Source organism: Mobula birostris, chromosome 3 (genome assembly GCF_030028105.1).
Source record: "Mobula birostris isolate sMobBir1 chromosome 3, sMobBir1.hap1, whole genome shotgun sequence".
NCBI lineage: Eukaryota > Metazoa > Chordata > Chondrichthyes > Myliobatiformes > Myliobatidae > Mobula > Mobula birostris.
The window spans coordinates 26296319-26309056 of NC_092372.1; the positions used below are offsets into that span (position 1 = coordinate 26296319).

Genomic DNA, 12738 nt, shown 5'->3' on the forward strand with positions numbered 1-12738 from the left:
TACCCTGCTTGAGGAAGCTGTAGAAACAGCCACTCTCACAGAATTTAAGGGGAACATTTGTCAAGGCATAGAAGGTTGCAGCACAAGAGTTCATAAGAGGGGTTAGTGTTAATGGGAGGTTGGCATCAACAGAGATTCAAAGGTTCTGAGAGTTATATAGCACAGAAATAAGGACTTGGGCCCAACTCATTCATGTTGAGGAACCAACTAGAGAGCAGGCTATTCTGGACTGGGTTTTGAGCAATGAGGAAGGGTTAATTAGAGATCTTGTCGTGAGAGGCCCCTTGGGTAAGAGTGACCATAATATGGTGGAATTCTTCATTAAGGTGGAGAGTGACATAGTTAATTCAGAAACAAAGGTTCTGAACTTAAAGAGGGGTAACTTTGAAGGTATGAGATGTGAATTAGCTAAGATAGACTGGCAAATGACACTTAAAGGATTGACGGTGGATATGCAATGGCAAGCATTTAAAGGTTGCATGGATGAACTACAACAATTGTTCATCCCAGTTTGGCAAAAGAATAAATCAAGGAAGGTAGTGCACCCGTGGCTGACAAGAGAAATTAGGGATAGTATCAATTCCAAAGAAGAAGCATACAAATTAGGCAGAGAAAGTGGATCACCTGAGGACTGGGAGAAATTCAGAGTTCAGCAGAGGAGGACAAAGGGCTTAATTAGGAAGGGGAAAAAAGATTATGAGAAAAAACTGGCAGGAAACATAAAAACTGACTGTGAAAGCTTTTATAGATATGTGAAAAGGAAAAGACTGGTAAAGACAAATGTAGGTCCCCTGCAGACAGAAACAGGTGAATTGGTTATGGGGAGCAAGGACATGGCAGACCAATTGAATAATTACTTTGGTTCTGTCTTCACTAAGGAGGACATAAATAATCTTCCAGAAATAGTAGGGGACAGAGGGTCCAGTGAGATGGAGGAACTGAGCGAAATACATGTTAGTAGGGAAGTGGTGTTAGGTAAATTGAAGGGATTGAAGGCAGATAAATCCCCAGGGCCAGATGGTCTGCATCCCAGGGTGCTTAAGCAAGTAGCCCAAGAAATAGTGGATGCATTAGTGATAATTTTTCAAAACTCGTTAGATTCTGGACTAGTTCCTGAGGATTGGAGGGTGGCTAATGTAACTCCACTTTTTAAAAAAGGAGGGAGAGAGAAATCGGGGAATTATAGACCGGTTAGCCTAACATCGGTGGTGGGGAAACTGCTGGAGTCAGTTATCAAGGATGTGATAACAGCACATTTGGAAAGCGGTGAAATGATCGGACAAAGTCAGCATGGATTTGTGAAAGGAAAATCATGTCTGACGAATCTTATCGAATTTTTTGAGGATGTAACTAGTAGAGTGGATAGGGGAGAACCAGTGGATGTGGTATATTTGGATTTTCAGAAGGCTTTTGACAAGGTCCCACGCAGGAGATTAGTGTGCAAACTTAAAGCACACGGTATTGGGGTTAAGGTATTGGTGTGGGTGGAGAGTTGGTTAGCAGACAGGAAGCAAAGAGTGGGAATAAACGGGACCTTTTCAGAATGGCAGGCGGTGACTAGTGGGGTACCGCAAGGCTCAGTGCTGGGACCTCAGTTGTTTACAATATATATTAATGACTTGGATGAGGGAATTAAATGCAGCATCTCCAAGTTTGCGGATGACACGAAGCCGGGTGGCAGTGTTAGCTGTGAGGAGGATGCTAAGAGGATGCAGGGCGACTTGGATAGGTTGGGTGAGTGGGCAAATTCATGGCAGATGCAATTTAATGTGGATAAATGTGAAGTTATCCACTTTGGTGGCAAAAATAGGAAAACAGATTATTATCTGAATGGTGGCCGATTAGGAAAAGGGGAGGTGCAACGAGACCCGGGTGTCATTATACACCAGTCATTGAAAGTGGGCATGCAGGTACAGCAGGCGGTGAAAAAGGCGAATGGTATGCTGGCATTTATAGCGAGAGGATTCGAGTACAGGAGCAGGGAGGTACTACTGCAGTTGTACAAGGCCTTGGTGAGACCACACCTGGAGTATTGTGTGCAGTTTTGGTCCCCTAATCTGAGGAAAGACATCCTTGCCATAGAGGGAGTACAAAGAAGGTTCACCAGATTGATTCCTGGGACGGCAGGACTTTCATATGAAGAAAGACTGGATGAACTGGGCTTGTACTCGTTGGAATTTAGAAGATTGAGGGGGGATCTGATTGAAACGTATAAGATCCTAAAGGGATTGGACAGGCTAGATGCAGGAAGATTGTTCCCGACGTTGGGGAAGTCCAGAACGAGAGGCCACAGTTTGAGGATAGAGGGGAAGCCTTTTACGACCGAGATTAGGAAAAACTTCTTCACACAGAGAGTGGTGAATCTGTGGAATTCTCTGCCACAGGAAACAGTTGAGGCCAGTTCATTGGCTATATTTAAGAGGGAGTTAGATATGGCCCTTGTGGCTACGGGGGTCTGGGGCTATGGAGGGAAGGCTGGGGCGGGGTTCTGAGTTGGATGATCAGCCATGATCATAATAAATGGCGGTGCAGGCTCAAAGGGCCGAATGGCCTACTCCTGCACCTGTTTTCTATGTATCTATGTATCTACGTTGACCAAGATGCCTATCTATACAAATCCAATTTGGCTGCATTTGGCCTAGAACTCTGTAACTCTGAATGATCCACATAACTCTCCAAATGTTTTTTTTCTAAAACAATGTAATTGCTTCTGTCTCTGCATATATGTACTGTGATAATAAATATACTTTGAACATTGAATCTTCTCTGTGAAACACTTGTCCCTGAGATCCCCTTTAAATCCTTCCCCTCACCTTAAACCTATGTTTTCTACTTCTCGACTTCTTACCTATACCTTATCTATGCCTCTCATAAACTTATGGGTTCATGGACCATTCAGAAATCTGTTGATGATGGGGAAGGAACTGTGCCTATATCATTGAGTGTGAGTCTTCTGGCTCCTGCACCTCCTCCCTGACTATTGTAATGAGAAAAGAGCATATCCCAATATCTGAACTCCTCCTCAAAATGTTTCATTTCCTATCCTCTAGAAATTACACTTAAAAAACACTAATCACTGACAACAACTAAGAAGCCACACTATGGTTTGAAGCTGCTGTGCCCATTATCTGACCACACTGAAACTTCGCCAGCATACAGGAAGGAAGGAAGGAAGATAAATAAAATGGCTGACACTGCAGGAAAGAAAAAGAAACATGATTCAAGGGCTTTGCAGTTTTGATGGCACGAGTGCTTATCGCAAACATACACTCTCTTCCCCTGAATCATCCTCATCACTGAGTTCAACACTTGGTACAAAAGAACCCACAAAGCAAATCTTTCACATATCAGTAAACACATTTAAAATGGCTAACTCAAGGGACAGAAAGCCCTTGAGAACACGCGATCTTTCATCATGTCAATGAAAAAACAAAGTTACAAGTTGATATTTCTGCTTTCAAAATTTAAAAAATCTCATCAATCTATTTCAACAGAACTTCATTATGTAAACATTGAAAAACACCGTACCTTTTTTTATAGAATGTCCGTGGCTAATATGGCTGCCATTATGAGTGGATATAGCTATAGTGGGCATCTGTATCTTGGGAGAGGATAAGATAGTAGGCGTCCCCACAGGGGAGTAATTAAACATTGTAGATCCATAACTTTGCCTTCGGCCCTCTCGCCTGTTGCTATCAATAGCTGCCTGGAGTTCTCCAGGCGAGCTCAGACCTCGCTTTTCACATTCATATGGATATAGGTACTTCATGTATCTGGAAGGCAAATTAAAAACAGTTAGGTAACAAATAACAACATAAAGATAATTCGGACTTATCACATTTCTTCATTTTCATTCACTTCTGGGATGACCTTTCAGCCATCAGGATAACTTCACTCTCCACAACCTGTGGACTCACTTCCAATGACTCTACAGTCTTGTCCTCAGTATTTATTTATTTATTTTTAGTTGCACAGTTTGTCTTCTTATGCACTTGTTTTTTTTTTGCCAGTTTTCGAGTGTAGATTTTCACTGATTCTGTTGTATTTTTGTTCTACCCTGAGTGTCTGCAAGAAAACGAATCTCAGGGGGAGTATATGGTTTGAAATGGATTGAACTGAACTGAGCTGAACTGAATATACCTGGACTCTTTCGGTGTCTTTGTGATTTGCTATTTTGCATTCTGTGTTTTTCACTTGCTTTTTTGCCGTTAGCGCGATTTGTTCTTTTTTTGCACGTTGGGGGTTTAATGTTTTTCGTTAAATTGGGTTCGTAGATTTTCTTTGTTTCGTGGCTATCTGTGGGAAGACAAACCTCAAGGTTGTATACTGCACACACACTTTGATAATAAATGTACTGTAAATCGTGGTGACTTACGCATGCTTTGATAATAAACTTATTTTGAAACTTTGAAAAAATACAGAGGCTGCTGTGATTTTTTGTATCTACTGAAAACCAGACACCTTGGAGGCAGATAAACATAAGCATAGCATCAAACTATCTCATTAAACTTTTGCAACACAAAACCATTATCCTAACCTTACAAGCATCTCGGCACAATCTCCTTCAGGCTGTATAAAGCTAGCTTCAGTGGTTGATGATAATAGGCAGTAAGGATTTGAGCTCCTGTGATAGGTCAGTCTAATTGAACAAAGTCAGCTTCTGGGTGAGCAAAAGATCTTTAGTGCAGCTCTTCAAACTTGGTGCCTCCCTCCACTTCCCCCTCCATCCACAAGGAAATGGGCTGCTTGCCAGTTTGGCAGGAGACAAATGTGTCTGCTTGGAACATTGTCTATTCATCTCCTCTCCTTGAATCTGCTAAACAGGAGGAAGCAGCAAATTCAGAAGAAAACTTTTTACTCAATATTCAGTGAAGGATTATGCACAATAGATACTGGACATGACCTTTTGAAGGCAGTTAGGTAGAGCTGAACACATGGCCAGATCGGGCATGATCTGACTGAATGGTGCAGCAAATGCAATGGGCCAAATGGCCTTCTCCTACTCTTATTTATCATGTACTATGTTCTTACAAGCAAGAAAACTCAAAGCATTTCAAAGAAAAACTGGACTTGTGTCGACAAATCCAATTCATAAATATTAGCAATGCCTCAATGGAATTCTATGGCTATGTAGACTACAACACAGAAGGAGCTTATTTGGCCCATCAGGTCCAGGCTGAGCAGCTCCCAGCAGAACAATCCTCTCCTTATAGTTAGATCATTGAACAAAGAACATAGAGCAGTGCAATACAGCACGGATCTTTAACCTACTCAATGATCAATTCAATGCCTCTCTCACACATTGCCCTTCGCTCTCCATTTTTCTTTCATCCACGTGTCTATCTAATAGTCTCTTAAATTTTGCCATCAATCCTGGTAGTGCATTCCAGGCATTTACCATTCTCTGTGTAAAAACTCTATCTCTGATATCCCCCCTGAAGTTTCCTTCAATCACGGTAAACAAATGTATTGGCCATTGCTGCCTTGGGAGAAAGCCACTAGCTATCCACTCTACCTATGCCTCTTATAATCATATACACCTCCATCAAGCTGCCTTTCATTCTCCCTCACTCCAAAGAAAAAAGCACTAGCTCACTCAGCCTTTGCTCATTAGAGCTGTTCTCTAACCCAGGCACCATCATGGTAAATCTCCTCTACACCTTCTCTAAAACTTCCACATCCTCCCGATAATGAGACGACCAGAAATGAACACAGTCCTCCAGATGCGGTCAGACCAGAGCCTTAGAGATTTGCAACATTATCACTATCTTTTGAAATCTGTCCCTCGACTACTGAAGGCCAGTACACCATATCACTTTAACTTGTGTAGCAATTAGATGCACTCCTGCAACCTATTCTCTCTCACATCCTTGTCAACTGTTCTTTGATTCTTTGTTGCTTACCTACATTGAGCAGTAAATTACAGTAACCAATTAATCTACAAGCAGATCTTTGGGATGTGGGAAGAAACCAGGTGGAAATTCAAAACAGATAATTCATTGAGGAGAACGTGCAAGCTCCACAAATAAGTTCGGAATCAAGCCCTGGTCCCCAGAGCAGTGAGGCAGTACCACTAAATACAGGGCTGCTATTCTGACCAGATGGACTTCTTCTGCTGATATGGCCAGAACATTAGCAGCATTGTGAAAAAGACCATAATTGTTCAATTAATCCCCTGACCATTATCTTTCCACTCAGGTTATCAAAGCTGGAAATTCAGCTGAACATTATTTAATTGGCCTTATAACATGCAGACATTAAAGGATTACAGATAAAATTCAGGTTACAAAATTACTTGAGAACAGGAAACTACATATACTGAAATACAGAAATCTTACTGTGTTCGTTTGATTACAGGGCCATGGAAAGGAGAGATAAATAAACATGGGAGGATCTGCAGATGCTGTGAATCCAGCATAACACACGCAAATTGCTGGAGGAACTTGGCAGGTCAGGCAGCATCTTCGGAGAGGAATAAAGAATCGATGTTCTGGGTGGGCTGGGACTCTTCATCAGGACTGGAAAGGAAGGGTGAAGAAGCCAGAATAGGAAGTTTCGGAGGAAGGGATGGAATACAAGCTGCAAAGTGATAAGTGAAACCAGGTGAGGGGCTGATGCGTGGGTGGGTTAGGCGAGATGATGGAACTATGAGGTGAGAGGTGCAAAAGATAAAGGGCTGAAGAAGAAGGAATCTGACAGGAGAGGAAAGAGGAATAAACCAGCAAATAAAGATTATAAATTCTTAGGTAAGAACATGAATGAAAGAAAAACAGAGGGCTTTGTGAGAGGGAAGTATTAAATATTCTTGGAGTAGGTTAAAAGGTCAGCACAACATTATGGGCTGAAGGATCTGTACTATACTGCTTTATGTTCTAAAGTCACTTTGATTTCAGAAGACATTTGATAGTGATCCTCTAAAAGATTTTTTAAGGAAATTTCACCTGGAAATTGAACTATTGGTTGCTTTTACAGCATTGTAATAGTAAAGGAAAACATGCTAATTGAGTCATAGAGCACTACAACACAGAAAACAGGCCCATTGGCCCATCTAGTCCAATCTGTAACTCTATAGGTTCAACAGAATACTTCAATATTATGCTTCAACATACAAACAGGAGAAATAGAAACACCAGTCAGCCATGAACTTTAGAATCGGGTTTAATATCACCGACATATGGAGAAATCTGTTGTTTTGTGGCAGCAGTACAGTGCAATATATAATAGTAAAAAAAATACAAATTACAATAAGGAAACTCTATGGTGGATTCCAGTTAACTGGATCATTGGTTAAATGGGGCAGCTGCTTACTTGGGATAACTCTTAAAGAACAAAAAGAAATCAAGAAAATGCCTGGGATTCCCTTCATTTACTTGGGATGATATGCCATTTAATTGTAGCAGGAGACTGTTGCTGAACTGCTGCTAAGTAGTATCAGTTGTGTGCACGTTGTGTGGTCGTTCGACACTACATCGTGCTTAGAGACAGCAGTTTTTAAATACTGTCAGTTGCATGTGTTTGTATTCAAAAAGCAGTTATTTTTGTCACTGATAACTGGCAAGAAATAAGCAGTAAGAGAATTCAGAACTGTCTGACTGTCGCGGTTCCAAGCATTCAGACTTAGAAATGGCAGAGATTGCTGCAAAAGAAATGAAACAATTTCACTACTTCAACAAATTAGGGACTATGAAAAATTTGAAGGTCTCGACAATCATCTTGAATGTTATCTTCGTTCACCTCATCTCTCATCTGTGGCTTCAATTAGCCGGTTCATGCGATAGTGGCCACACCCAGTTCACCACCTCAGTGGGTGGGCTAAACCCGATGAGGGTAGCTGGTGGGTCTCATACCCCAGTGAGATAGGGACATGCCTGTCTTAGCATGTGAAGTCCGTTCCGGCGGACTGGGTGGATGAGACCTACAGAGAGATCCAATGGCCAGGAAAGTGGTTCTGAATTGGTATGTGAAGAGCGAATCACATGACAAGACACAGAAGTCATGGCCATCCACTGTAACCAGGGAAGTCCCCAGTTGTGACACCTACTCATCCTACTAGCATCTGGATTTCAAGGTCGAGGGAATAGAACTGCCCCAGTGCAAAGGCTTTTCCACTTTAAAAATTCTCCTGCACAGGTTTTCTGTCTTCGTCAGATACAATGGACAACCAGCAGTAGTTCTGGAATTCTAATTTGTTTTGTATTTCATTTAAATGTGACTAAATACATTGATGAAGGAAGAGCAGTAGATGTAGTGTATATGGATTTCAGCAAGACATTTGATAAGGTACCCTATGCAAGGCTCATTGAGAAAGTAAGGAGGCATGGGATCCCAGGGGACATTGCTTTGTGGATCCAGAACTGGCTTGCCCACAGAAGGCAAAGAGTGGTTGTAGACGGGTCATGTTCTGCATGGAGGTCGGTCATCAGTGGAGTGCCTCAGAGATCTGTTCGGGGACCCTTACTCTTCGTGATTTTTATAAATGACCTGGATGAGGAAGCAGAGGGATGGGTTAGTAAGTTTGCTGATGACACAAAGGTTGGAGGTGTTGTGGATAGTGTGGAGGGCTGTCAAAGGTTACAGTGGGACATTGATAGGATGCAAAACTGGGCTGAGAATTGGCAGATGGAGTTCAAACCAGGTAAGTGTGAAGTAAGTTAAATATGATGGCAGGATATAGCATTAATGGTAAGACTCCTGGCTGGGTGGAGGATCAGAGGGATCTTGGGGTCTGAGTCCATAGGACGCTCAAAGCAGCTGCGCAGGTTGACTCTGTGGTTAAGAAGGCATACAGTGTATTGGCCTTCATCAATCGTGGAATTGAATTTAGGAGCTGAGAGGTAATGTTGCAGCTATATAGGACCCTGGTCAGACCCCACTTGGAGTGCTGTAGTCAGCTCTGGTCACCTCACTACAGGAAGGATGTGGAAGCCACAGAAAGCATGCAGAGGAGATTTACAAGGATGTTGCCTAGATTGGGGAGCATGCCTTATGAGAATAGGTTGAATGAACTCGCCCTTTTCTCCTTGGAGTGACGGAGGATGAGAGGTGACCTGATAGAGGTGTATAAGATGATGAGAGGCATTAATCGTGTGGATAATCAGAGGCTTTTTCCCAGGGCTGAAATGGTTGCCACAAGAGGACACAGGTTTAAGGTGCTGGGGAGTAGGTACAGAGGAGATGTCGGGGTAAGTTTTTTACGCAGAGAGAGTGGTGAGTGCGTGGAATGGGCTGCCGGCAACAGTGGTGGAGGCGGATACGATAGGGTCTTTTTAAGAGACTTTTGGATAGGTACATGGAGCTTAGAAAAACAGGGGGCTATAGGTAATCCTAGTAATTTCTAAGGTAGGGACATGTTCGGCACAGCTTTGTGGGCCGAAGGGCCTGTATTGTGCTGTAGGTTTTCTACGTTTCTAAATACATAATTTATTACTCAGTTAAATTGCAGTTTGTCCTGTTTATAGTTTTTTAAATATTTCCATGAAACTTTGGCTAATTGGGGCAGCTGTTTAATTGAGCCAAAATGTACTGGTTCCGATGTGTCTCAGTTCACTGGAATCCATTGGAAATAGAAAAAAATTAAATTAAATAAGTAGGGCAAAAAGAGAGCAAAGAGAAAATAAAAAAAATATTAAGCTAGAGTACATGGGCTCATTGGCTATTCAGAACTCTCATGGTGGAGGGGAACAAACAGTTCCCAAAATGTTAAGTGTGGGTGTTCAGGCTCATGTACCTCCTCCTTGGTGGTAGGAATGAGAAGAGGGCATGTCCTTGGTAATAGGCTCCTTAATGATGGTTGCTGTCTTCTGAAGGCATCACCTTTTGAAGGTGTCCTTGATGTTGGGGAAGCTAGTACTCATGATGGAGCTTGCTGAGCTTACAACTTTCCAATACTGATCCCTCAATAAGGACTGGTGTGTGTTCCCCCAACTTCTCCTTCCTGAAGTCCACCATCAAATCCTTGGTCTAACTGACACTGAGTGCAAGGTTGTTGCTAAGACACCACTCAGGCAGCTAATCTCTCTCACTCCTGTACGTCTCCTCGTCTCCATCCGATATTCTTCCAACAATAGTTGTGACATCAGCAACTCTATAGATGATGTTTGAGCTGTGCCTAGCCACACAGTTGTGTGTCTAGAAAGATTAGAGCAATGAGATGCATGTATCCTTGAGGTTGTGTTGATTGTCAGCGAAAGGAGATGTTATTTCCATTCAGCACTGACTGTGGAATCCTGGTGAGAAAGTCAAGGATCCAGTTGCAGATGGAGGTACAGAGGTCCAGGTTTTAAAGCTTATTGATCAGAGCTGCGGGTATAATTGTGTTGAATGCTGAGCTGTAATCAATAAACAGCAGCCAGAGGTAGGTATTGCCACTTTCCAGATGATCCAAGGCCGAACAGAGATCCAGTGAGGTTGCATCTGCTGTAGACCTATTGTTGTGATAGGCAAATTGCAGTAGGTCCAGGTCTTTGCTTCGGCAAGAGCCGATTCTGGGCCTGACCAGCCTCTCTAAGCACTTCATCATGGTATATTTGAGTGGAACTGGACGAAAGTCATTGAAGAAGCTTACCCTGCTCTTCAGGGCACTGTAGGATTGTCACATTTTTGAAGCAGGTAGGAACCTTCAGCTGTAGCAATAAGAGACTGAAGATGTCCTTGAACACTCCTGTCAGTTAGTTGACACAGATTTTCAATGCCCTACTAGGTATACCATCAGGGCCTGATACCTTGCAAGGTGTTCTGAGCATCATCCGCTGAGAAAGAGATCACAGGGTCACCAGATGCTGGAGGGATTCACACAGGTGTAATTTTATTCTCCCTTTTGTTCCTTGTGCCGTCTCTGCTATTCGTAACTTACCTTCTACCTTTGCAACACAGACAAAATGCTGCAGAAACTCAGCAGACCAGGCAGCAGAAGCCAGAATAAGAAGATGAGGGGACGAAGAGGACTGCAAGCTGGTAGATGATAGGTGAGACCATGTGAGAGGGAAGATAGTTGGGTGGGAGAGGGATGATGGAAAGCAATGATTTGAGAAACTAAGGGAAGAGTCAAAGGGCTGAATGGGAAGGAATCTGATAGGAGAGGACAGTGCAATAAAGGGAAGGAGCTGGGGAATTGGAGGCAGGTGATGGACAAGTCAGGAGACCAGGGGAAAAGAAGAGAAGGGGTGCGAGGGCCACCGGAATGCGAAAAAGCAGAAGTTGGGGGTGATTGCCGGGGAAACAGTGGGAAGTTATTATAAGTTAGAAAAATCAATTCTTGTGCCGTCATGTCGAAGTCTACCCAGGCTGAATATGAGGTGTTGCTCCTCCAATGGCATTTGGCCTTGTCGTGATATTAGAAGAGGCCATGGACCTTCATATCAGTCTGGGGATGGAAGTTGTTTTTGCTTAATAATTGTGCTTTCCTACATTATTTTTATACTCAAAGGATATTTTGTTTATTTATTTAGAAATAAATCATGGTAACAGGTCATTCTAAACCAAATAGCCCATGCCTCTAAATCAACAAACAAACCAAAACGACTTTGGAATGTACAAATTCCTTATGGACAACAGCTGAATCTAATAAAACGTATTAGAGTTGATTGGCATTAAAGAATGATCCTCCAGACATCTTGGGTAGTAGATTCCGAGCAGTCAATAGTCAAAAAGATTCAGGGTGATGAAATTTATTTCCAACTCTGTCCTGAATGGCTGATTGTTTAACTTGAGACCATACAGGGAGACACATTCCTCCATCATCCCGATCAAACTCTGCAAGATATTTTTGGATATTTAAATGAGAACATTTCTCATTCTTCTCATGTCCAAAGAGTTTAGGCCCAATCTGCTCAATCTGTTAATTCCCCATTTGAGGAATCAATCTAACTCTATTCTGATTGAGGAATGCACATAGAATTAAGAGTAGTTGTGGCATATTCCTTAAGTTTGTCATAGCTGGGGGTGGTAGTGTGAATAAGCTCCCACTACTTATTAAATGCTTCCAATGGTGTGCATCTCAAATAGCCTCTAACAACCAAGTCCAACTCCTGGTCTTCATGTGTGGTTCAGCTATTATGCCCAGCAGAACCATTTCTACTGACAGGAGAAGGGCCAAAGGTGAGTTACTGGTGCCTTAAAACCGGTCACTTCAGGTAGGTGGGGCTTATAGGCTGTGGTTGGCAGCTCATCTAGAGAAGGAAACCTCTGATCTCAAACCTCCGCTGCCTTGCGGCTACACCCACTCATGCAGAAGGCTTAGGAGGTAAACTCTGAAGGAAAATCCGGAGCTGGAGTCCCTAAGGCAGTCCCACATTGAGTTCAACACTGATTGGCAACTGCTGTGATGCTGCTGGTGCCAAACTGCATCGGTCTCTGCTGTTCCTGTTGATCCATCAGCTGTGTGAAGAGGGGGAGCTTTCAACATGGGCAACAGCTTGCTCTCCATATTTTACTGCCCAGGCTCGATGCTGGGAAGCAGCATCCATGGTTGACTCCGATGAATGGGGGCCTCGTCCTGGCATGTATGGAGGTTTATTTGGCTCATTGTATTCATATTGTCTCTGAGCAATTCATTAATTCCACCCACTGGCTCCCTCTCTGTAGCCTTGCAAATCTTTCCTCATTATTTACTTGCAGAATTCCTTGCTGAAGGTCACAATGAAACATGCCTCCACACATCTGTGAGCAGTGCTTACAACATTCCAAGCATATGCTAAGTAATAAAGTTTTTTCTCCTGTCACTAATAATTGTCTTTCCCT

At 42.7% G+C, this 12738-nt stretch overlaps 1 protein-coding gene across 6 annotated transcripts in view; it reads right to left on the reverse strand.

Annotated features, from left to right (window-relative positions):
* arid3c (AT rich interactive domain 3C (BRIGHT-like)) overlaps positions 1-12738 on the reverse strand; it is a 585351-nt gene that overhangs the window by 37978 nt on the left and 534635 nt on the right. For all 6 annotated transcript variants that reach the window (XM_072252368.1, XM_072252364.1, XM_072252363.1 and 3 more), the window contains exon 5: positions 3529-3773. In XM_072252368.1, coding sequence (XP_072108469.1) covers positions 3529-3773 — 245 coding nt within the window. The remainder of the gene's footprint in view (positions 1-3528; positions 3774-12738) is intronic.